Consider the following 25,658-nt stretch of genomic DNA (forward strand, 5'->3'; position numbering starts at 1 on the left):
TTGTTTTTGGGTAGCAGAGATCAATAGGGGAGAACTCATCCTTCTACAGCCTTCCGCGTGGCTTACTTGTTTCACTGTTTGGTTGATTCGCTCTGAACGTTTACCTAAGACTTCCTGGGAGAGTAAGGAAGTCCAGGAACCACTTGACATTCTGCTCATACACTGTCTTTGCTGGACAGAAAAAAAACCCCGAAGACTGACAATGCCTCATCCCCGCCTTGTCCCTGTACTTTGCTCCTGCCCAGTCATACATGCAGAAGGTCGGTTTAACCTTTCCTGCCGTAGCATTGACTTCTCCCATGTTTTCAGCAAATGCACCTTTGCCTCCTGTAATTCATTCATCTTCAGGAACTTTAACCTTTCCTGCAGAGTTATTAAATCAGTATTTCCTCCAACCCAACTCCCAATTTGGTTTTATGATAAAACACACACACACACACACACACACACACACACACACACACACACACACAGGAAGGTTTTCTTTCCTAAAAGAGGGACAAATGCATAGTGAATGAAGCAGGGGAGATCTGGGGGGCCAGATTTCCGGGTGACACTAAGAGTGTTATGGCTGATCTATTGAAAATTTGTCGAAGAAAAACGTCCTAGAAGCTGACTTTTTTGAGACCACAGTTGTAGACACAATGGAATGGGGATTTACAAGGGAATCCTATGGGGTGTGTCTCAGGATATGGCACTGGCAAGACTGAGGTGGAGGAGGGATGCAACGATGGTTAGGGTTGCATCAGGTCATAGGTCCTACCTAGCTGTATAGCTTTGCTTCTCTGACTTGCTACAGGTGCGGTCTCAAAATGACCCACATAGGTACAGTCTTTCAAGCCTGTCTGCTCTCCAAGGACAAGGGGTTTTATTGAAATAGTTACAGTGCATGGGCCCAAGAATACCAAAAAGGAAGTAACCAAACCATAATAACATCAAAAAGTCTGCTTTGAGGGTGTGTGTGGGGGGAGCCGAGCTTAGGAATCCTTGCTTCCTTTCTCTAGATAGTTCTAGAAATTCTCAATTAGAGGACTTTAAATAAAACAGAAGAAAAGAGGGATCAAATGATCTGGAGAGAGGGCCTGGCAAGATGGCATAGCAGGTCAAGCCGCTTACTTCCAAAGCTGAGGACACAAGTTCAAGCCCCAGAGCCCGCACGGTAAATAAAGAGAACCAACTCCTGGGGCTGGAGAGATGGCTCAGAGGTTAAGAACACTGGCTGCTCTTCCTAAAGGTCCTGAGTTCAATTCCCAGCAACCACATGGTGGCTCACAACCGTCTGTAATGAGATCTGGCGCCCTCTTCTGGAATGCAGGCAGAACAGTGTATACATAATAAATACACAAATCTAAAAAAAAATGAGAACCAACTTGTGCAAGCTGTATTCTGACCACTACATGTATGTTGTGTGCATGTATGTGAAAGTACACACACACACACAAATTTATGCTTTCCAAAACATATGGAGAAGAAAGGAAGGCAAGGAGGAGAGTATACAGGCAGATAGACAGAGGCAGAGAACAATCAAGAGAGAAAACACGGGAGGAAAAGTAAGGTAACTAATGTCTGCAGAGTGAAACAAAACATTCCTTCTAGAACCATCTCCATAGGCCTTTCCTAGACTACAACTAAAGAAGTTTACCAAAACCCAGGAGTTTGAAGTTTTGGGTGCAAAATGCTACGTGAAGTTTTTTTTTTTTTTTTTTTTTTTTTTGCAACGCGGGGAGCCCAGTTCGAGGCTCTCTAGCTCAGGTCAAGCCCTGCATGGCTCTCCAGCTGCCGACTCTCCCTGCTTACCTTCCTCACAGTGTTCGCCCTTGTAGCCAGCAGCACACACGCAGTTGCCGTCAATGCAAGAGCCATGGCCCCCGCAGGAAGGGTCGATGCACTGGTTCATGGGTACGTCACACTCGGCACCTTTCCAGCCACTGTAGCACTGGCATGTTCCTTTGGAGTACTGTCCATTCCCACTGCACAGGACAGGGCAGGCAGCTGTAAAACCAAAGAGAGGACACCAGGTCACAGGGGATCGACATCTGAAGGGCCGTGTCTGTCTGACCCCGCAGCTTTGCCTCTAACCTTGTAGGCTGAGGACTTAGCCACAGAGGTACCTGGTCACCTTCAAGTACAAAACGACAACCGGGCCATCACTGTCATTGGTTCCTGACTATGCCTGGCCAGGCACAGTAAAGGATGCTGTAGGCCTTTCCTGGCTGAATGATCAGAACCACCCTTTGAGGGGCATCTACGATTCCACCATGCACTGGAGGCTCAGACTGGTGATCTTTTCACAGGACTCACAAGCAGGGGCCCAGCTGGAACCCAGGTTAACACACTCTACAGCTATGCTCTTACGGAAACTGTTATAGAGGCCGTCGGCACTGGCTGGGAGTCTGAGTGTATTTTACTCATTATTTTATTGTTGGAAAAGTTGACTCCCGTTCTGGACACGTTTGTGTCAATGAATCCCTCTTTGCCTTAGTTTATTACCTATACCGTGAAGAAATAAGTGTGTCTATTTCAAAGGAGAACACACGCATTAAATTATGAAGATAAAACAAGCTTGGCTTATTGAAAAAACAAACAAAACAAAAACCAAGAAAAGGAGAAAAACAGGCCTAAAGTGTGCCACCTGGAGCATTCCCCGTTCCTTGCCTTTGCTTACGGGAGGGAGGTTAAAAAGTCTGTGGGGTTGTCTGGAATGCCACTACTTTAAGTTGACCTTAATTGTGCCACTTCTCACTTTCAGCGTTTATTTCCAAGGGGGTTCTAGTGGCTCCTTGAGGCTCCTGTCATCAGTGATTTGCAATGAACCCATATTTCCAACCTGATTTGAAACAGAACGTGTCTCTGACTGTCCCGGTTATGGCACAGGCCTTCAGGAAGAAACTTTCAACTGTGACCCATGCAGGTGTTTCGGTGGCTACTGGTGGTGTCTGTGATTTTGAGCCCAGGTTCTGAGACCTCTTCACGGATACATGGTGCATACATACGAAACCATGGGACTTCAGTGTTGTATGAGCAGATTGTGCAGTCAGTCAGATCACGACTTAATCCACTGCCCACCCTGCTTTACACGTCCCTTCTGTGGTCATGGTACAGTCGCTAACTTCTCTCCGTGAGTGTCTGACTTCCCAGGGACATGGTAACCTTCTAGAGGACAGGCACAGTGCTTACCAAAGATGACTTCCTGTCAGTTCTGAGTTGTATAAGGCTGACTGGCTTCGGTAAACACTTCTGCATTCTTGAAAGGTTTTTGGGAAAACCCCAAGAAGTATTTGTGAACGACCAAGAAAGAATAATGCCTCAAACAGCCCTCATGTTGCAAGCACAATGAATTTCCCCCTCAATTTCAAACTGATTTGAAATAATATATCTCAATAGTTGGCATATGATTGATGAGATATTATTTTCCCAAATACTTTATAAGAGGGCATTTGTAGAAACTGTTGAGAATATCATTTCCAAAATTCTTATCCTTATGAAATATCTAGAGAGGAATGGAGTTCAAATGACATCAAAGACACACACTGAATTTAGATAAACCTTTGTCAGTGGAGGGTGCATGCTTCTCAACACTTAGGATGCTAAGAAGGGGATTCTGTAGTTACTAGAGATACTGATTGTCTTGGAAGGTAGAGGAAAGAGCTTGGAACCCCAAATAGGGACCGTGCATGTGTGAACTAGCAAGAGAAATGATGTACTTTCTTAAAGTCTTGAGAGATATTTGGAGACGAACTAAGTTTGCTCCACGTCAGTTCATGCATCATAGGATGCATGCTAAGCTCAAGGTGATGCAAATGAGTTCGGGCAGATTATGATACCCTCTTTTGGGATTTTGCAGATGTCATTAATGGATCATGGCATCTTCTCTTGAGTCCAGAAAGAGCCTGAAAACCATCACAATGTCTAGGTTAATACTTGCAGGGAGGGTGAACTGACATTCAAGAGAAAGCCTACTTTGTCATTTCTGATCTGGGTCACATGGAAAGATCTCCAGAAGGAAGACTAGAATATACATGGTTTCTCACCCCGGTTCCACCCTCAGGCCTGAAATAAGCAAGAGTGAGAAATGCATCTAGATAATGGGTAGCCTTCCAAGACTATCTCTGACCTGCATACTGTATATTGGATGGGTTACCTGGAGGGAAGACAAGACCTCAAATCCTCACCGCTGTGGCCCACTGCATATTTTTTTTTATTCCCACAAGGTAGGGGAGGAAGCAAATGATTACTGCCTATATTAGTTGATAAAGGGAAGGATTATTTTCTCCTTTTCTTTTGCACAAACTTCAAATGGTGGGGAAAAGTTAGAATTGTCTAGAAAATAAAAGCTGGTTTTTATATAAAATCAGATGGGTGGGAAATCAAGTTCAAAATGTGACCTACTTAAACTACTCAGGGAACAAGTGAAAATGAGTCAGGTCATGGCGTTCCTAAATGTAGCCCTTTCTCAATTTGTTTGATGCAAGCTTGCTGGGACTGTGGTCTGAGATGCAAGACGCTGATGTTTTCTGGAAAGCAGGGCATTTGAGGGGCTTGGCTGACACACCGTTAAAAAATCCCAAAGGTTTAAAAACCCCAAAGGGGCTGATTGGAGGAGTGGAACTCAAGGAATTCACTGACACTGAAACAAAGAATAAGCCTGCTAGTAGTCTTTGGGTTTGCAACACGGAAAGCCAGGAACCCTTTCTGTAATAGAGTCTCAGGTACCACCCATCCCAGGGCCCCAGAATAAATATGTGTGGTACAGACTTGTCTACATGGAGAAGCTGAGTGGGAACTGGGAACCTCTTGTGAGAACATCTTCTTGGATTTAATGTTTTCAGGGGTGTGATCACGTAATGATCATTATTTTTTAAGACAGAACAGAAAAATTCTTTGGACTCTATGTCCTACCAAGAAGCAGCATGAAGTAGAAGCGAAAAGGGCAAAGATTCTGGCGACAGAAAATCCCAGGCTAGTCTTCATGTGTCAGCTGTGGGGTTTGAAAACGGAGACTAAACTTGGATATTCAAGATCCTCTTTAGAAACCTGTCTCTCCGAGTGGATGGGAGGGGGAAATGACATAACATGACCAAGGAATCAATGTGGGAGCTGACACCCGCAAGACAAGTCATGAATGTTCCTGTGATCTTTCAAACTGGATCCCCAGCCTGCCTGACTGGAGGGATTGATAAGATTACAAAAAAACCAAACCAAAACAAAACAAAAAAAACCAGCCACAGTTCTCCCACACGTGCATTGTGTATATACATGCACACACGCACATGTATGCAAACACACTGCCCCCATAACCAAAAGAGTGCCAGGTAGCCTCAACGGAGAGAAGCTGTCAGCTTCTCTCCGGGTGTGGGTGGAAGCTAGTCTTGACCCTATGTGAGATGTTTTATATTCCCGCTTCTCTCTTTCTCTCCTTTATCCCACAGCCTTCCAGGAATAGAACGTTGTGCATTCGAGCTTCTATTTAAAATTAATTAAAATGTGTGTACAAATTGACGGTTCCTGTTTTACTCAACCCGGTAAATGGAAGTCTTAAGACTCCCGCAGAAGAAAAATAAATTACCGCTGCCGCTAACGACTGACAAGTTAACAGCCTGATGACAAAAAAAAAAAAAGAAAAAAAAAAAAGACACACTTTAGATTCACCTGGATGGTGTAAAGCTCATTTTAATGATCAAGCCGGAGTTTTCCCCTTCCCAGCGTCTCTGTACGGGGTGTGTGTGTGTGTGTGTGTGTGTGTGTGTGTGTGTGTGTGTGTGAATTATCAGGGTTATTTACTTGGGAGGCAGTTGCAGGACCAACCCACTCATCGCTGTTTGAAGAAAAACAAATCCTGTCGACCTGCCACTTTCAGTGGAGCGAATACTCAGAGGGAGTGGAAGGGCTGTAGGGGAGGCTTAATACGATGGATGCAGGATGTGGATGCCACGGATGCATCCACAAAATGGCAACAGGCGGCAAGTCATCAGGGAGCTAGGCCTGTTGTGGAGAGGCACTCCCAAGCAATACACTTTCAAAGTGATTTGAAAGTCAGTTTTGAAATTTTTTTATTAATTGATTTATTGTGGAGAGAGGGTCTCTCTCCCAGGGCCCAGGTTAGCCTAGAGTTCGTTATGTAACCCAGGCTTGCTACAGACTTGTAGCCTTCTGACTCAGCTTCCCCAGAGCTGGGATTACAGGTGTGAGCCACGCCAAGCGCTGCCACCTACTCGCGGCTACTTCTTTAGAGAAGGGACTTGAGAATACGCTAGACCCTAGCACCCCAGGTAATTGTCAAAATTGCAGTGTGTGCTGCATGCCTTCATTCCCAGCAAGTCAGCAACTATGGACTGGGTAGCTCAATACTCTACACAGACAGACTTGGTGGCAGGGAGCAGCTGCCTTCGCCCTTCAGAGGAATCAACTGTAGTGGTATTTTGTTTGTGTTTTAACAAACAAAGCTTGCCTGGAGATCAGAGTGCAGAGCTAAGCCACTAGAGGCCAGGCCGTGGTGACACACATCCTTTGTACCAGGACTTGGGAGACAGAGGCAGACAGACCTCTGTGAGTTCCAGATCAGCCTGGTCTACATTAGATTGATCCAGTCTCAAAGAGAAACAGAGCCAGGCCGTGTTGGTTCACACCTTTAATCACAGTTCTTGGGAGTCACCCTTCTTCAATCTCCAGAGAGGAAGGGATGTGGCTGGGCAGAGAGAGGAATATAAGGTGGGAGGAGACAAGAGCAGTGCAGTCTGGAGATGCAGTCAGGTGTCAACTGAAACAGTCGGTCAGAGGACGCAGTCTGAGGACAGGATGGCCCCTGTGGTCTGAGCATCCGGCCGCTCTGCTTCTCTGATCTCCCAGCTTTCACTCTCTAATAGCCGACTCTGTTTTTTTATTTTTTTATTTTTTTTTAAATTAAGAACAATTAGAATTCGTGTTGCAATCAACAATCTAACATTTGGGTCATGGAGGCCAAGCTGAGTCGAGGCTCTCAAAACAAAAGCAGTATTCCACTTTCTTTTAAGGAGAAAAAAAAAATGGTGTTAGGAAAGACGGGTTTCACTTCAACATCCCTATAAGTGGCATTTCATTTACTACACAACCAAGTTGGCCCTGATTGTACCCTATATCAAACAATAAACTCTACACAGTGTAAAGAGTCGAAGTATTAGAAAACATCGGAGAGTAATCTTATTTTCTTCAGGATATATGAAAGATATATATTCCAGAAAAGGAAAAGTGATTACGTTTTATGACACAAAATTTACATCTATTTGACAGTGGATACTGGCCTAAAACTAAACCAGGTCATAAGCAATATTGGAAAGACAGATCTTAACGTGTTTTAGAGAACAAAATTTACTATTTAACCTGTACAAGGAACTTTATAAATCAATACAAAGAGACAGACAAATGGAAAAGCGGGTGAAGTCCGCATCGGAAATAATACAGCTTGCCAATATAAAAGCTATTCGGAATCTTTAACAATTACATATAAATATAAATACTATTAAGATGTAATTTGAGTCTTCTCAGATGGGAAGAAGAATTAAAAAGCTGTTCACAGACTGGAAATACTGCCAGGGCTTAGGGGCTGGACTCTGGGGAGGACAGTAGGTGGGGGAGGGAATCCCAGGTAACATTCAGAAAGATCCTGGGTCCACATACATGGCCCCCCTGCCCAGTGTACCTGCTCAGCACCTCTGTTTCCCTTGTCTGTTAGAAACGGGCAGAGCAATAACGGGCTTTGCGTAAGAGAGAGAATGGGGAAGTTGGGAAGTGAAATGAAGGAGGAAAAAAGGCCCAGACTCTTCAGGCATTCTATGGGGAGGGGCAGCAGGTAGCAGAACTCTTGAGGAGAGGAAGCAGAGGGTGCCTTCTGCCAGAGAGGGGCAAAGCCCCTGGCTTTGGGGGTGGGGGGAGGGTGGGGGTGGGGCGGCTCCTGAAGCACCAACTTCCTCATTCCCGGCGTCTGTCAAATGGCACATTTAAGCAAGAAAGCGACTTGGGGAAGAATTACCAGAAGGACAAAACCCTCATCAGGTGTGTCAACTCTCTGGCATCCAGGAGCCATGGGGAAAGCAGCACATGCTGACTTAAGCACGAAAGTATGGATGCTTTAATTAATCCGGGGTGAATTTAATTGCTTTAGTTAAGTGGAAATCGGGTTAAAAATGATGCAGAGCATGCCGGGGTGTGTTAAAAACATGACATATGAGTTGGATGAATCGATAAATTAAAAGTGCACAGATGTTTTAATTAAACCCAGGGAAGTTAACGAAGATCGCAAGAGACTTTTAAGCCTATGATTAATTCAATTCATTTAAAATACCTGTAGAGATATGGAGACGTCTCTATTTCGAGAGTTAAAATTTCTCAATCGATAAGTACTTAAACCACTTTAAAAAAAAAAATCTAAGGGTGTGTATCTGTGACAACAGCCCTGGTTACATCACGGATATTTAAATCCTTTGGCATCTGTACCTCTGCGGCGCAAAGCCACGGTGAAGCTGTTTACGCTTCTGTTGGGGTTGAAGCGCCGAGACAAATTGGCAACTTCACTGTGCCCCGCCCGCCACAAGCATGGGAGTGTCGCGAAGGCACATTGGCATGCTGTGTATAGAGACACCTGTGTTTTATAGCTCCTAGGAAGGAGTCTGCGCAGAGCTGGCTTGTGAATCAGACTGAGTTTCTTGTTGTTCCCCCCCTCTCCCGACTGTATGACCAGACACTTTAAACTTTTTTTTTCACCTTTAAAGGGAGGTGAGAATCCTGAGGCACTCTATAAGGTTCTCGTGGAAATCGAAAGAAATGAGATAAATAATGTTTGTGGGACCTGGCTCCGGGTAAGAAATCAATAGATATTATTTTATTATTATTATTTTCATTAGGAGAAAATTGCTCCGACTAGTTACAGGGTAGAATATCTGTCTTCCATCCCAGCCTACATCCTTTCTAGAGACTGGAGGTTTTCCCGTGTTAAGCCTTTCTGAAACAACAGGGTTTCCCCTAGTCCACGGGCCTCACTCACCTCCCCAGTGTTAGGAGGTTTCTGGGACTCTGCAGCTACTTAGCCAAGTGGTTTAGGAAGAGAAAAAAAGAGGTTGGTTGTGGTTTGTTTCAAAAGCAAAGAAATGAGGGTGGGTGTCGGGGGATCCCAGGTTCTGGGTCTTGCTGGACAGTCTCAGCTGAGTTCCACGGTAGCATGATTCCAGACTCATACACAAATGTGAACAAAGTCTTTGGCTCCCCAAAGGGCTGGCCTCCAGCTGGAGACTTTGGGAACTGAACAGGCTCTGGAGGTCCCAGACTTACTGAATTACTGTGACCAGACTCCAGTAGCTACCGCGTTGAGATGACTCATCAAGCTACCAAATGTGGGAATCATTAACCAAGTGGCAGAGGGTGTTTATGAAATATCAGCTCAATGGGGCAGAGTGGCGAATGCCTGTTATCCCAGTGCTTGGGAGGCTGAGGCAGGAGGATTGCCACAAGTTTGAAACCTGACTGCATAGCAAGTTCTCGGCCATCTTGGGCTATAGAGTGAGGCCCTGTCTCACTGAAGCAAAAAATAGACAAAGAAATACCCCTCTGCCCCCAAACATCTCTGTCTCTCTTTTCTGAGACAGCGCGTGCTGTGAAGAGATGTAGCTACATCTTTCTCGCGAAGCGTTCTGCGTGCTGCCTGGGATGTAGTTCATCTTTGCTCTGTGGTAGCAGTTATCCTTGTGCTAGCCTACTGACCGTGGCTTGTTCAGTATGGCTGCTCAGTCGCTTGGTGAGGAACATGTTCTAGGTGCACCTGCTTCCAGCTCCTCCTCCTGGGCCTAGGTGCCAAGAAATCCACGCACAGTTGCTTCTTGAGCCCAGGAGTGGGAGGGAGAAGAGGAAGGATTGGGTTGTCAAACTGCAATGGACTGTGGAACATTCTGGGGGTCAGCAGCCATAATCCAGTCTCATCTGCATTCAAGGGGTGGTAGAGGGAGACAGAAGCAACCCGGGTAGGGGGCTATGGGATCCAAACACATTTCACGAGGGAGTGAGGCCACTGTGCAAGAGGCAGAGTGATTCTTTGTCAAGGATGCCATAAAGGGTGTGTTTCTGTTGCGATGGGAGAACTGCCCCCTATCTGGAAGGAGCTGAGGGCTTGTCCTTTTTCCTTGGTGAGCAGAGATGAAAGCAGGTGAACAGAGAGAGTCAGTCACCCTGCAGGGGCTGCTGACAGTACTCATTGTTAGGGCTTAGAGAGCTGCCACTGCCTAGAATTGGGGTGTCTACTTAACAATACACTCTCCTGTGGCCATTAGGGTCACATCACATCACCTCAAATCTGCTCTTGTCACATGATCTTACTTTTTCCTTGACACCAGAAGCTTGCCGTGCAGGTTAACTCAGCATTTCTGGAGTGTGTCCTATGTGCTACTGTGCTTTTGCAAGCTTCACACGTGTTTGTGTTGACACTTTGTAGCAAGGCAACCATCCCCATTACACAGAAGACAAACTGAGGCTCAGCGCGGCTGAATGACTGTCTACAATGGGCACAGTTAACTGGAGGCGCACAGAGGTCAATCCAGTGAATTCCAATGCTGTTGCTTCTTTTTCTTTTCCCCATCACTCCATCGTTCTGAGGATGCACGTGGGCTGTGAACTAAATGGTATCTCCTGTCTGTAAGCACTTCTTTATTTTGTATTATCCACCCGTAGCCTGTGCATGGTCCTTCCACTCACACCGTACCTAGGCTGACTGGCTGTCACAGGCATGATTACTCTGACAAATTAACACCATGTTCTCTGGCACTCATATTGGTCACATTTCCGGCGGCGTTTTAACGTCGTTAGCCTTGTCCCTTAACTTGAAGTCATCAGACATTTTAGTAGGTATATACTATGGCTTGGGTACCACACTGGGGACAAGGACAAAGACAGCAGCTACTGCTTTTGATCAGCAAGAGAAAGCGAGCTGTCTTTCCAGCAGAACAGTATGGCAGAACATGAGAGAGCCCTGGCCCCAATCCTTGCCTTTCCTGCATCTGAGTGACAGCAGGGTCATTTGTGGGAGTGTTGCCAGAGGGCAGTGATCTGTGACCTTGAGTTCCACAAAAGACCAGCAGTTGAATAGTAAAGTCTTGGGATTCTGGGATTTTTTTCAGCCAAGATAGTTATGAGCAAAGAGGAATGAGCAATCCCTGTACTTTGATGGGCTAAGTCCTTGAATCTGTGAGACGCGGGCCTTAGTGGGCCGTATGGAGCAAGAGCAGGGTGGGTCATGGTTGAACACCATTCTACTTGTTCTCCCGTATCAGAACATGGTGTTGGAGACCAGCTTTGACCAAAATACCACTTACTGGGGTAGCAGCATGGGGATTAGAAGAGTTAGCAATGGGCATGAAGACAAGTAAAAATAATAAAACAGAAAACAAGAGATAGTATCGGGAGGGAGTTCCAGTGAATGCTAAAAATCCACCACATTTAATTTTCCATTTATTTTATACCCCAATGCAACAGGGGGAAGAAGACAAAAGACTGCTTTGCCATGATACAAAGGACAACTAGAACAGTTACTTGCTTCAGTACGGGAGGCATCAAGTCCTTAGCATTCTGTTGTTCAGGCGGTGAACCCACCCTAGACCAAGTGTCCCAAAGGCAGCCACTTCCCAGCTCAAACCTCCTATTTCAAAAGAAGGAGCAGAAGTATGTTTAAATTTCCTGATAATTGGTCAGGGTGGAGTGGACTGCCTGTATGGCCATCTTAATAGTCAAAGACCCAAGTAACCGCACCCTAGGTCAAGATGTGTAGTCACGCTTGTCAACAACTATGAGCAAGCTCAAACTCTCTGCCCTTTAGACAAGGTGGAAACAGGCTTACATTTTTGGGCCTCCACAATATGGACCCTAAGCACCTGCACGGCCCTAGGAGCCTTGGTAAGAGGCACATCCTAAGCCACATCTAATCCCATGATCCAACTGCCTGGCACTGGGGAGGGATCTGGGAACTGGCATTCATGGTAATCTCCCGGTAACTACACACAGTTGAGAAGGTCACTGGGCACCACTTAGGGTATTCAAGGAGAGCAACTACAGTTGGGAAGAGGCTTGAGAGTGCTCCAGAGATGCTGAGGAGGAGAAAAGTCACGTGGAAAGGCTGGTGCCCACTACATAGGAAAGGGGACCTGAGGACAGCATGGAGGCCTGGAATGGAAGAGCTGGCAAAAGGTGAAAAGGTGGTGAAGAAACCCACCAAAGGGTGAAAGAAGTTGTTCAGTGAACACGGCTGGAGCACCAAGGTTGGCCTCAAATGGCCTTGGTGTCTAACTGTGGCTCTGCCATTTCTTTGTAATAACCATGAGCTTATTTTCTTTACACCCCCAGATTTAAGAGCAGAACCCTAATGCAGACTAATGGCACACACTGTGCAAACCCGTTTTGTTATCCCTTATCTCTCTGAAGCCCGTCTCATGGCTGGTCTACCGTGAAGGGTTTAGGCCCAGCTGTTGGTTTGAATCTCAGCAGTTCTACTTCCAGTCTGGGTAATGGTAGGAAGTTATTCAATCTCTTGGGCCCCTCATTTTCTTCATCTCTGAGGTGACTGTCACCTACAGAGCATCACTGGTGGTGTGACAATTATGCAGCTTCTCAGAGTTGGTCTGCACACAACAAGAACTCAATAAATGTCAGTGATGATGATCGTGGAGGCAGCTTGATGCAAGGGCTAGAATGTGGCCAAGAGGGACTGGATGGTGGGGCTACATTTGCCTGTTCAGAGAGAAATAGCAAGGTCCTCACTCCTTCCTCTCAAGGCTCCACAGAACTAGATAGGAGCTGAGCCTCACCCCTAGAGGAAAAAACCCACCAAACTTTATGTTCCCAAGTTTGTGGTATTTCTGGGGCTCTGTTGACAGCTGTTTGGCAGCAGGAGTTGTCGTTTCTAATAGTTACTAAATTCGAGTCACCTAACAGCTGTGGCTTCTGGTTGTGACGACTCTACTGTGTTTGGAGCCTCCAGTTCACCCCGAATAAGTCCTCAGAGGAGCCTGACTCAAACTCTCAGCTCACTTCTGAAAAGCAGGGGGACTTTGTCTGCACACAAGTCTAGGAAAAGTGAAGCCAATGCAAGGCCTTGAAATGAAAGTAAATAAAAAGAGAAGGAATAATAACCCAGAGCCTCTAGCCCCAGCAAACAGGTTTGCCACACTGAGGGAGCCCCGCAAGAGGAAGAGCCATGACAGGAAGGCTGGGGGGAGACCCGTGCCTTGGATGAGAAGTGGGATGATAGCTGGGCTAGAGGACCAACTGAGGGGGAAAGGTCCAAACCATTGGGAAGTAGATGGCATCTGAGCAGATTCCTTCATCTACGTCACAGTGAATGTGATTCTTCACCATAGTTCCCTCGTTGGAGTTTCCTTGAGACTTTTCTTTTTCTTTTTAGTAAAAAGCTAACTGACTACTTTTATAAATACCACTATACTGTATACTTTTCTATTTCCTTTTTTTTTTTAAAAAAAAAAAAACAGGTATGGTGGTGTATGCCTGTAATCTCAGCAACTCGGGAGTGGAGGCAAGGGGATTAGATATTTGGGGCTAGCCTCAACTAAAGAGGGAGTTCAAGGTCTTCTTGAAGTATGTGAGACTTTGTCTTACAAAACAAGGGGGAAAAAAAAGAATGGACTTTAGAAATTTTAATTCTTCTTGAAGGCACAACCCTCCCACTAACAGGCTGTGGGAACCTAGCCTAGGCTACTGAATGCACCTGTATGTTCAAGCTGGTCTCTGTTGGCCCTTCCCTCGAGGGCGGGGCCTGGCGACATTCCCTCACACCGGCTATGGCAAATCTACCCTGATCCCCAGTAAGTGCCTCTGACCACGGGTTCAAGTTCTGCTCCCACCCGTTTGATCCGTCTCACTCTAGGGGTCACCTTCCACGTAGCCTCTGTGTGATGTGGTCTGCCGTGTCTCCATCTTTAGGGCCTGCTGTTACGAGAAATCTTTTATATTCATCTTCTTTTGGTGTGAATTCCAAGGCTGTTGAAGGATCCTGAGAGCCCTCTTCCCCCCACTGCATACAACATACCACTCTGTGCCTCATAAACTCCCTGCTCTCCTCCTTAGTAACATCTGGGCATGCACAGTTTGTCATCGCAGTGTGGGAAAATGAGCCGCTTATTTCCTGTGTACTTTTGCAAGCAGGGCCCAGAGCTGCTCTGCGCACCTTGTGTTTCTGGCTCTTCATGCAGCAGTCTCCTCCTAGCAGGCGTGTAATAGGCATTTGCATGGTCAAGTTCCCTCAAGTGACTAGGAGTGTCACGTTAGAAGCTTCCAGTGTTCCTACTGAGGGTCGGGTCCCTTTTGACTTCCGTGTCCCTGGGAGACCCAGGACAGCAGGGGGTGCAGAATGAGTCCTCCGTAAATGTGTGCTGATGGTCCCCAGGCTCTGTGGAAGGATGACTTCAGACGCCTGATGCAGACTGGCAGGTTTATAAGAAGACAAGGAACGGCTGCCTGCACCGCACATCCGAGGGCACGGAGTGCGCAGTGTGAGGTCAAGAGAGTAAATCTGTATTTCTGTCACTTGGACACACACCAGGTCGCTTAGATGTGATGGGAATTGCGCCTGCTAATGTGGCACATTCTCCCTCTGGCAGGAGGGCCCGAGTTTGCTGGCTGCCTATGCTAGCAGACTGGCAGAACCCAAGACATTTGGGGGTACAGCTGTCAGAGCAAGAACAAAGGTGCCGTGCATTCCTGATGTGTGTGTGTGGGGACCTTGTGCTCATGTCTCCTGCAGTGGTTTAATCCAGAAAGAAGGGAAGCCGTGGTGGGCTGCAGCCAGGAGATGGGTCAGGCTGCTGTGGGCAGCAGGAGGCTGAGAGCCAACTGCTCTTGCTAGTCCTGTGACCTTCCTCTATCAGCCTCAGGCTACTCCCTGCTAATACCAGTTTCTTGGGCTCAAAAGTTGTTTGTGACTGGGACTTCTCTTGGCCACTGACAGACGGTACAACACTGATGGTGTTGGGCCTTTAAGCTGGTTTGCCCATGCAAAATGTCGAGAGAAAGGCAAACATGTGCACATTCATACAACCATGTTCAACATTTCTTCATATTTGCATAGGAGCTTCATTGGTCACTTAAGGGTAAATAGTATCTAAAATGCGTAACTTCAGTCTAGTCATAAAATGTAGCAGATCAGCCCAGACTGAGAGGAGATGTATACAATTTGCCTAAGCAATGCCGTTCAGAAGGGCCAAGGCCATGAAATGAAATACAAGAAGAGTTAAAGAACTATCGTGGGTTAGATGGATCAGATGGACCAAGGGGTCATGATAACGAAACAAAGCATGGGATCCTGAACCAGATGTGAAAGGCGAAAGTGGAAAGAAACGTCTGGAAGTCAGTTCAAATTACTGCATGGGTGTTAAGTCTCTGGCTTTGAAGTTTAAATTTAAAATGCTGACCTTATAGAGGCTTGTGGGGAGACGAGGACTGTGTTTAGAAATTCTCCTATTTTGGTAACTTGTCTTTATATTTTAAGTTACTTGAAAAGTTTTAAATTATATTTACTGTTTGTGTGTGTGTATGTATAGAGGTGTATGTGTGCGTATGCATGTGTGTGCGCGCGCGTGTGTGCGTATGTGTGTATGCAGATGTATGGAGGTCTGAAGATAACTTTCAGGTCTCAGCTCTCTCATTCCACCATGTTGGTCCCTGGAACTGAACTCAGGCTGTGGGTTTTGTTGACAAATACCTTTACTCACTGAGCCTTTTTTTTTTTTTTTACCATCTTTATTGCAAAAAACTTTAAAAAAAATTGGTGTGGAGAAGATTGATAAAACTCTGACCCATGTCACATTGCTGCTCTGTGGATAGATGAGATAGTATGCATTCAATGACTTGCACAGTGCACAGCACATACTTAGTATTTGAGAGTAGCGGGAGTGCAGACTTCATTATCAGATCAGCACCGGAGCTGGGGTTAGAGTTCCCCTGCTGGAAGCTGTCCAGGCAGCTGTTTGTAAATCCCTTCTCACACAGGTGCGCTCAGGGCATTCTCTGATTCTTGGAAGCCAGTGCCTATGGGACGAGGTGCTTAAACTTGGATTTCCCGAAGAAGTCAGGGTTTGGATGGATATTCAGGGTCTATGGCTGGGTTCTTGGCTTTTGTTTTGATTTTTGTTTTGCAGTGCTGGGGACCGAACGCAGGACCTCATGCATTGCATTAATGCATTTGAGACCATCACTCTACATTACAGCCCCAGCCCTCACTACTGGATCCCCCCACTTCGATTTTTAAAGACAGGGTTTTTCTGTGTAGCTTTAGAGCTTGTCCTGGAACTCGCTCTGTAGACGAGGCTGGCCTCGAACTCACAAAGATCAACCTGCCCCTGCCTCCTGAGTACTGGGATTAAAGATGTGCATCGCCACCTCCCAGCTGACTACTGGAATCTTGGTGAGTCGTAAGAGGTCAGAAGATGACTTGGCTTAAATATTCAAAAAAGCCAAATGTGGCAAAGAAGACCAATCTCTGGTTATTTTTATTTATTTTTGCTTTTTTTTTTTTTCGAAATAGATTTTCTCTGTATAATAGCCCTAGCTGTCCTAGAACTCACTCTGTAGACCAGGCTGGCCTTGAACTCAGAGATCTGCTACCGTCTCCCAGTGCTGGGATTAAAGGCGTGTGTCACCACCACCTGGCAACTCTCTGGTTACTTTTAAAGGGGCATTCACATTTTATATTCATGGCAATTCTAGTCTTTTTTTCAATTTTTGCTTTGGCGTTGTTCTTTTTAAAAGAAATATATCTTCATCCATCACCAGAAGAAGGGTCTATGGTGATATGCAAGATATTCATCAGTATGGTTATAGGATAGGGCCATTTCAGGCTCTCTCTCCTCAGCTGACAAAGGATCTAGCTTGGGACATCTCCAAGGACACCTGGGGAAACCTCTAGAGTCAAGTCTCTTGCCAACCCTAAAATGGCTCCCTTAGTTAAGATATATACTTCCCTGCTCCCATATCCACGTTTCCTCCATCCCAACCGTCCCATTCCTCCAAGCTCTCTCCATCCTCCCCTTCTCACTTTTTTCTCCCCATCTCCCCTTACCCTCTCCCCACCACCACCCCCAAGATTTCAATTTTTACCTGGCAATCTTTTTTTTTCCCAATTTCCTAAATCCTTTTTTTTTTAAATTAAAATTTCCACCTGTCCCCGTTTCCCATTTCCCCCCCCTCCTCCCACATATTGCCCCCTCCCCCCACTCCCCTCCCCCTATCCCCACTCCTCTTCTCCTCCCCCCACACCATTCCCCCTCCCTCTCGATACTGAAGAGCAGTCCAAACTCAAAGACAGAGACCCACATTGGAGCACTGGACTGAGCTACCAAGATCCAAATGAGGAGCAGAAGGAGGGAGAACATGAGCAAGGAAGTCAGGACTGTAACGGGTGCGCCCACCCAGTGAGAGAATGGGACTGATCTAGTGGGAGCTCACCAAGGCCAACTGGACTGGGACTGATGAAGCATGTGATCAAACCGGACTCTCTGAACATGGTGGACAAGGAGGGCTGACACAGAAGCCAAGGATAATGGCACTGGGTTTTGATCCTACTGCATGTTCTGGCTTTGTGGGAGCCTAGTCTGTTTGGATGCTCACCTTCCTAGACCTGGATGGAGGGGGGAGGACCTTGGTCTTTTCACAGGGCAGGGAACCCTGACTGCTCTTTGGACTGGAGAGGGAGGGGGAGGTGATGGTGGAAGGGAGAGGTAAATGGGAGGATGGGAGGAGGTGGAAATTTTTAATTAAAAATAAATAAATAAATGAAAAAAAGATAAAAAAAAAAGAAATGTATCTGCGTATGTGTAATGAATTAATTTAAATTACATGAATTGATTTAAAAATAAGTTAGTAAAAGTCCTGATGGCAAAGTTTGGGAAGGGCAAAGTTTGGGAAGAGCTTGGAACCAGAAGGAAGCATACATGGTTTATAACAAAGCAACTTGACCTGTGGCCACTTCAACAGCATGAAGGAGGAAGTGCTATTAGGGCAGAGAGGCAGGCAGTTGCTTCCAATACTCTTAAACCAACTTTGCCTACAATAAATGAGGGATACAGCGGAAAGCAATTTCATTCTTTAAGCGCCTCAATTTTACTCATCATATGCATCAACAGTTAAATTAAAATATGCATACAAGTTCAGAGCCTGATTTCAGGAGCGGCGATTGAGTAGGAAGGAGTAACTCCTCTTAACAGCCACTCAATATTTGTTTCACAAGGATCAATTATATTCTATGGCTAATGCACGCCTGGAGGGTCCGCCCAGCCACAGCACAGAAGGCGGATGCAAAACACACGCCGAGAGTCCTTTTAAGCAGCTGAATGTACACTCCATTACGGATCCATAACGCAGAATGGACACGCGTCTGCAAATGGATTCGGAGCGGAGAGTTCTTAAATGGCTGGGTACTTGGGTCTGAAAGGCCAGCGACTGGATGTGCAGTCAGAGCACACATGGTTTTTAGGATTAATAATACATCGATGTGTGTCAGTGTTAATACACACTTACAGCTCACAGCCCCGCGTGGCTGAGTGTTCGGCCCATTTGCAGCCACATATAAAAGGGCCACTCAGTCCTTCCTCTCATTAATGCCTTCACTCTCAGGCAAATTAGATTACACAAGAAAAGCCATCCAGACGATATTGAGGCTTGCCTTCCTCTAAGCCATCCCTAGGAAAAGCACTCGACATGGCAATGCAGGGTTAACCTCCACCCCATTGGAACCCTTGGAGCCAGCACTGGAAGGGGCCGATAGTGGGCTGTTCTCCTTGTGGGTATGACCCTGTGTCTTGGGGCGTGAGTGTGCTCTGCTGAACACAGCTAAGGAAACTGTTCACAGACTTCATCTTTCCTGTCTTTCCACATCTGAGAAGTTGACCAAACCTGTATGTTATGGGACAGACAAGATGTCTTAGGAAGGAATGTCACTTACATGGTCACCAATGCCAGGGATGCTGGGATATAAAAGTCTCATTCACTTAACACTGAGTTCTCATCAGAATGCAAATCTCAAATCTTTTAAGTTACGGAGAGTAGCTAGATGTTATTTTCCAGAGGAAGAGATTTGAGGATTGAACAAAGCAATGATATTATTTATCTCGTAGCAGTTTTAGTGATTTTTCATATCAAGACAGAAATCTTTAGTGAAATGCAAATAAAGGTGATGAAAAGATGACTTGATTATATAAACAAATTAAAATATAAATAGCCACAAAACCAACCCCTTTGGCCCCTTACAATGGGCTCTACTGAGACACAGAATTCCGAGTAGTACTTAGTACCGCGCTAGTACTCACTACTGTGCACTTGTTGGTACTCTGCTTTGTATGTATCTACACCACCTGCATTGGACTTCTGACGTCATGCTCCCTTTTCTAGATCAGGAAATCAAAGTTCAGAAACGCTGACTGACTTGCACAAGGCCACCAAGAGGCAGAGATGTGTACGGGCAAAGTTGAGACCGGAAAACTCAAGCTGAGCGAGGTCTCTTAATGTCCCCTTGCTGATTTCCACACTTCCCTATTTGCGGGTGGGCCCTCTGTGTTGCACGCAGTATCGTGCATTTTAGAAACGAAACAGAAAAGGATAGTGCAACACTTGTGAATGTGTTTGTGGTGTTCTGGATACCCGTGTGTGTGTGTGTGTGCTTGTGCCCCAACTACACTTAACCCTGAGAGCCAATTCAAGGTCACACTGAAGGTCTCTTCCAAGCCAGGTGTGCAGCCTCTAAATTCCTTGTTCTTTAGAGAGTCATTTTCTTTCTTAAGTTACCTTTCCCCCAAGAATCCCAAGGCCCTAGACATTCTTTGCAAAGCAGTCTAGATAAATTAATAATACAATTTAAAACCAATTCCACAAAGATAAATAGCACTTCCTAGATTAGGAGTATAGCTGGCCAGAATGAATGAAATTCACTAACCCTGAGATGCTTAATCTCCCATTACATAGAAGCTAATGATTATAAGAAAGGAGTGATGGTAATTCACTTCTGCTTTTACAGGAAATCCGACCATCTCATTTTTAGCAAATCTTTCTTCTCAGCACACCTCAGTGCCAAGGGGCTGGCTGCCTTACTCCTATAGGCACACTGGCCGCTGGTCATATATCAAAACGGGCTCCTTGCCAAAGAGGGAGCCTTGGCGCATGCGTGGGTTTGCAAAGTTCACGCGCAGAGGACTTAATGGGAAGGCGATCAGGGCGCTCCTTCTCCCATCCCTCTGCAGGGGCGTGGTGGACACGTACCTTTAGCACAGTCCGCGCCTAGGAACCCTGGGAAGCAGTGACACAGTCCGGACACGCATTCGCCATTCCCGTGGCAGTTACGGGGACAGTCTTGCACTGAATCTGAAAGAGAGAGATGGAGCGATGACCTTCTTCTCCGCCGCGCTTGTGTGCTCGTTTAATAACCTGCCATTTGTAATGACCCAAAAGGGGGTGGTGAGGACCAAGGGTGAACAAAGGGAACAGAGAAGTCCGCGTCAAAGTCAACACCAGCAAAGTGCGGAGGTAACCAGCACTGTGCCCGTGCTAACCCACACTGAGCTGCAGGGACAGGCACAGTTTTTATTCTTTTTATTTTATTAAGATTTATTTATATTTTTTGTGTACCAGTGTTTGATCTACTTGTATGTTGGTGCTTTGTACACATGTAGTACCCATGAAGGCCAGTAGAGGGTGTTAGATTCTCTGGAACTGGAGTTGGTGGCAGTTGTAAGCCACCATGTGGGTGCTGGGAACTCAACCTAGGTCCTCTGCAGGAGCAAGAAGTGCTCTTAACTACCGAGCCATCTTTCCAGGCCCCCTTTTGTTGTTGTTTTTATTTTAGAAGAAACTGTCTATTTGTATTTAAATACTATGGAAGTTTCCATGTCTGGATATCGACAAGGTTTTTAGGCACTAAAAACCTGTCTGCCATGCCTTCACCCTGAAGTTGCTCCACCAATTTAAGCTGTGGCTTGAAATAAGGGATCCAGGATTCTACCCTCAGGTGTAGAAACATCAGGCAGGTGTTCCTACTCTCAGACTTGGAAAGCAAAAACATTCTCTTCCTTGGGGAATTATAAGAAAAAGACAAGCAGAGTTAGGAGCTGCAGGCAAGGTGTGGCTGGTGCTGGACAACATACGGGACAGTGTGGGCCAGCGTCCCGCAGCCTTCTCAGGCTGTGTGAGTGCTTCATGATGTGTGTGCCACAGTGAAAGGAATTCGCTCATGAGTGCATCCCTATCTTAACTTATGTGGCTATACTTAAGTCTCATATTCCCCTATGCATGTTTCAGGGTTCTGCAAGAAGCAGGTATTGGGTTCTATACAGTTTTTTTTTTTAAAAAACCTTTCAGGTGTATGGGTGTTTTGCCTGCATGAGTGCTTGTGTACCATGTGCGTGCAGTGCCTTTGGAGTCCATTAGGTGTCAGATCCCCTGAGACTGGAGTTGCAGATGTTCAGGAGCTGCCATGCAGGTGCTGGGAATTGAACCTGGGTCCTCTAAAAGAACAATCAGGGCTCTTGACCTCTGAGGCATCTCTCCAGTCCCCCACCTCAATAACAGTCATTTAAACTTAATTTTTGTGTTCACAGAAACGATTCTGTGAACACCATTTCGTCTGCTTGTTCTACCCTGCACTAGAATCTTATTCCTGGCTCTCCTTATCCCTAATCTCATCTCATCTTTCAGGGGATTAGTTCGGAACTTTTCATGTCAATTCAGATGGGCATGTTCTTTCAAAATGATCATTTTTGTTCTAAATTCAGACATGACACATTCAAGCTTTCAGATTCCAAACAACTAAGATGATGAAAAGTAACATATGAGCCAGTAGGTCCAACACATGACGTGACCCAACCTGAGGAAAGGAAGGTGCCGTGAAGGAGTCACGTGAGCGGTACCGGGACGTGTTCTTCACACACTCCTTTCTGCACTGAGCGCTCAAACGATGCATTCCAGCCATCTTTCTCTAGCATTCACTTCTGTTGTCTGGAATCAAGCTGCTCTTAGTTTCTGAGGAAACTCAGCGAGTGGGTTTGCTTTCTTTTTCTTCTTCTTCTTCGTCCTCTTCCCCCCCAAATACACAAAAGACTATAAAGTCCACCCAGCTAGTTTTCTTGATGTCTAGAAGTTCACAGCACAGCTCCAGCTCCTTTGGGTGAGTTCTTTAAGGGGTTGAGGAGCATGCACAGTACCTGCAGGTTTTGCGAGCTCATCTTTTATTCAAAGGGCACAGGATGCTTCCATAGATACTGAAGTTAGAAATCTCATGCAGGTTTGGAGGACTGGTGTGCCTGGGCCTAGTCCTGTCTCTACATGTCTTGGGAGCCGAAGCCTACACTGTTGGGGTATTCTGGAATATTCCAGAGCATCTATGTATGGCCTGGGCAGACAAAGGAAACATCTCTGCAGAGTAAAGGGCAGGGTCACCAGGTTTAATAGTGAATGTCCCTCTCTGGATTGAAAGATAAGTGTGTTTACAACCCAAGTTGGACCCAGCCTCAGTAAGCTCAGGACTTCTCTCCTGCGAGGCAACTGTACATGTAGAATCACCAGGTTCACTCCTTGATACCCCGTGAGCATCAGGGCTTGAAATCCATTGTCTGTGACCTTGGAGTCCTGTGTACACGTGTGTAGTACATTCTGAGCATGCGTGTGCATGTAGCAGATGGATGGCCGTGTTTAGTGTCTTTCCCTATTGCTTTCCACCTCCTATTTTTCCCTCACCGAATTGGGAGCTTGCTGATCTTGCTAGCCTGGCTAGTCTGCAATCCACAGGGATCCTCCTGACTCCGTTTCCTCAGCACTGAGACTACAGGCACGCACTGCCGTACTTGGAGTTCTGTGTGGATGTTAGGGTTCGGCTCACAGTCTCATGCTTGCCTATCAAGTGCTTTACCAGCTGAAACATCTCCCCAACCCACCCTGCAGCCTAATGTCTTCTAAGACACCCAGGAAGCAGTGGCAGGCTAATGTGTTAGTTTGTACTTAGGGTAAGATCTCAGACCCTTCACAGTTTCAATGTAGGGTGCAGTGTATTAACTGAGCGCCCGTTATACACCAGGAACTGCAGGGGCTCGTGGAATGATACAGGCTCTCCCTCACTACTTTCCACCGTCACAGAGAATACAAGAAACCCCGCCCCCCAAAAATACATGAACAAAAATTACAGTAAGCTCTTGACAGAGAGTGGTCTACTCAGGGGTAAGAGAGGGAAGCCCCTTAGAGAGAGTGGGTAGGGTGGGCCTCCCTCTTTCACCTGGTACTGAGGAAGGATGAACTGTAACGAGCTGATGAGAACTGGTGGGTGAGAAGTCCGGGTAGGTGGGGCAGCTTAGGTAGGTGGATTGAATCTAGAGTGACTGGAGATGGGGAGCCAAGAGCAGAGTGACGTGAGTTTGGAGAGATCTAGGCAAGGGCTAGGTGGAGATTATCTCGGGCCCCGCAGTTCACCAGACAAGTCGGATCTTATTCTGGGGCTCCTGGAAACACGTGTGCACTCTAAGCAGAGGATTGGCATGGTGGAGCCTGCGGTTTTGGAGGTTGCTCCTACCATGAGGTAGTGACTACTTCTCACTGACCATGGTAACCTGGGTGTTTGGGTAGAACTGAATCACTCTGGGACCCGTGTCCCTAGTTCCCAACTTGGTATTTTCAGGCCTAAAGCAGCAAGAGTCTGGGAAGCTACTTGTCACCATGTTTCTGTACAAGGGGACAGAGGTCTCTACATGCTCCTACTTGTCTGCATGACCCCGGCTGGGGACATTTGTCCTTGGGCCTCAGCTTAGATGTCATCTGACTTCTGAGTGACTTCTTCCTTCCCTTTCCTCAATGTGGGCTTTTGGTCTCCTTTGTTCCTGTCACCTCTCTCACTAGCTTATGATGGTGTATCTTTTTTTTTTTTAATTTTTCAAGTACGTCTCTTTCCCTCTCCCAAGATGAGGCCAGATGCCATCAATGCCCAAGGTTCTTAGTGCCTGCTATACAGTGGCAAGAAGTCACAGAAGTGTGTTGATGTGTGCATGTGTACATGATTAAGAGGGTAGAGAATCTGGAGTGACCAAAAACTATAATGGAGTTTACTGAACATTTACTTTTCCGGTGGTCTTATGTTTGAAGCATTTTTATATTTTTTGGGGGGAGGGAACCCACACAGAGATGGTTAAGTTCTAAATGTATTGCCTTTTTCAGTCCCTTTTCCAATTATAAGATTATTCTCTTTGAATCAACATGGTTTAAGTTTTTGTGTGGAAGAAACAGTGGAGATGAAGGCATGCTTAGGAATTCAAAGATTTTTTTAATTTTTTTTTTTTGTGGCGGTGCAGAGATTTGAAACCAGGGCCTTGCACAGGCCAGGTGAGTACTCCACCACCAAGCTCTTCCCGGCTCCAGGAGTCGGGGTTATATACAGTGGGGGCTCACAGTATGCTTCTAGAACATGCCTCTGTGGTTTCCAGGAGGATGCTCTTTTCTGCGAGGCAGGCTGCTTCTCCGGAGGAGACGGCAGAGTCCTGAGTCATGAGTGTATATAGTGAGATCGCCCCACACCCATCTAACGCTTTCCTTCTGTTTCCCGTCATGAGGGGTTTTCCTGCCCCTGGCTGCTCTTGACGGAGAATGTCCTGATGATAGGTGTGTGGGAAAGAACTTCCGAACCACAGAAAACACTGTTCTTTTCCTACATTTCAGGCCAATTGCTATCATTGCTCTATCAAGATGTCTGCCCAACTATTAGGCTGATTATCTTTGACTCTGTCTCTGAGCTACAGCATAGATGAGAGGAACCCTCTGGGGGAGAATTGCTATTTCCAGCTTTGACAGGCAGGGAGGGTAATGACTTGGGGTGGGGGTAGTCTCTATGCTACCTTTCCGTGTCCGTACAGGGTGAGGAAATGGGGCAAGACGCCATTGCAAGGTAACTCCAGAAAGCTGGTGGTTTCAGGGAAGGCGATGCATTTGGCTAGATCCCAAAGAAATTCAGGATTAAGAGCACAGCCGTGCGAAGTCTGTGCTCTGACTTCAACTCTCTGGTTTTGCGGTTTGGGGTGAATCCTTTTACATTCTCAGCCTTGCCATCCTTCATTTCCAAACTACAGAGGGACAGTGGCTTCCCCCACCACGATGGCTACTCTGTGGGTTGGGTGAGCTGAAGCACTCCAGTGGCACATGGCGAGGGTGAACATGTGATCCGGCACCCTGTGCCGCTGCTGTGGTGACCGTCTTTCCATGCCTCCCCACCAAGCCCGCCGCCATGCGTGCTCTGTCATGTACTTTCAGAATTTAAATACCAGGAGCTGAAAGGGAAGTCATTGCTCATCATGATCCTCTCATTCTAGTCCCAGTTCTGTTTCTCGTTCCTTGCTTTTGTAAGTTTGTCTCTGCTGTTCTACTTCGCTCCCCTGTTGGGACCTAACATCACCCTAGAGATTTCCCATCTGTTGGGAGCTTCCTCTATGACTTCCAGTAGACTAAGTTATGACATGGCTTTGGAGCATAGGTTGGCAAACTTTCCCCATGAAGGGACAGATAGTAACTATTTAGGCTCTGTGGGCCATATGGTCCCTGTTGCAACACTCAGCTCTGCTGTAACAGTGGGAAAGCTGCCACACACAACATGCAAACAGATGAATGTGGCTGTGTGCCAA

General features: G+C 46.3%; 1 protein-coding gene across 11 annotated transcripts in view; it reads right to left on the bottom strand.

The window, feature by feature from the left end:
- Tenm2 (teneurin transmembrane protein 2) overlaps nt 1–25,658 on the bottom strand; it is a 1,249,953-nt gene that overhangs the window by 134,764 nt on the left and 1,089,531 nt on the right. For all 11 annotated transcript variants that reach the window (XM_057774197.1, XM_057774202.1, XM_057774201.1 and 8 more), the window contains 2 exons: nt 20,272–20,373; nt 1,798–1,992 (listed from right to left, as the gene is read on the bottom strand). In XM_057774197.1, coding sequence (XP_057630180.1) covers nt 1,798–1,992; nt 20,272–20,373 — 297 coding nt within the window. The remainder of the gene's footprint in view (nt 1–1,797; nt 1,993–20,271; nt 20,374–25,658) is intronic.

The sequence above is a fragment of the Chionomys nivalis genome, chromosome 7, assembly GCF_950005125.1.
Source record: "Chionomys nivalis chromosome 7, mChiNiv1.1, whole genome shotgun sequence".
NCBI classification, from domain to species: Eukaryota; Metazoa; Chordata; class Mammalia; order Rodentia; family Cricetidae; genus Chionomys; species Chionomys nivalis.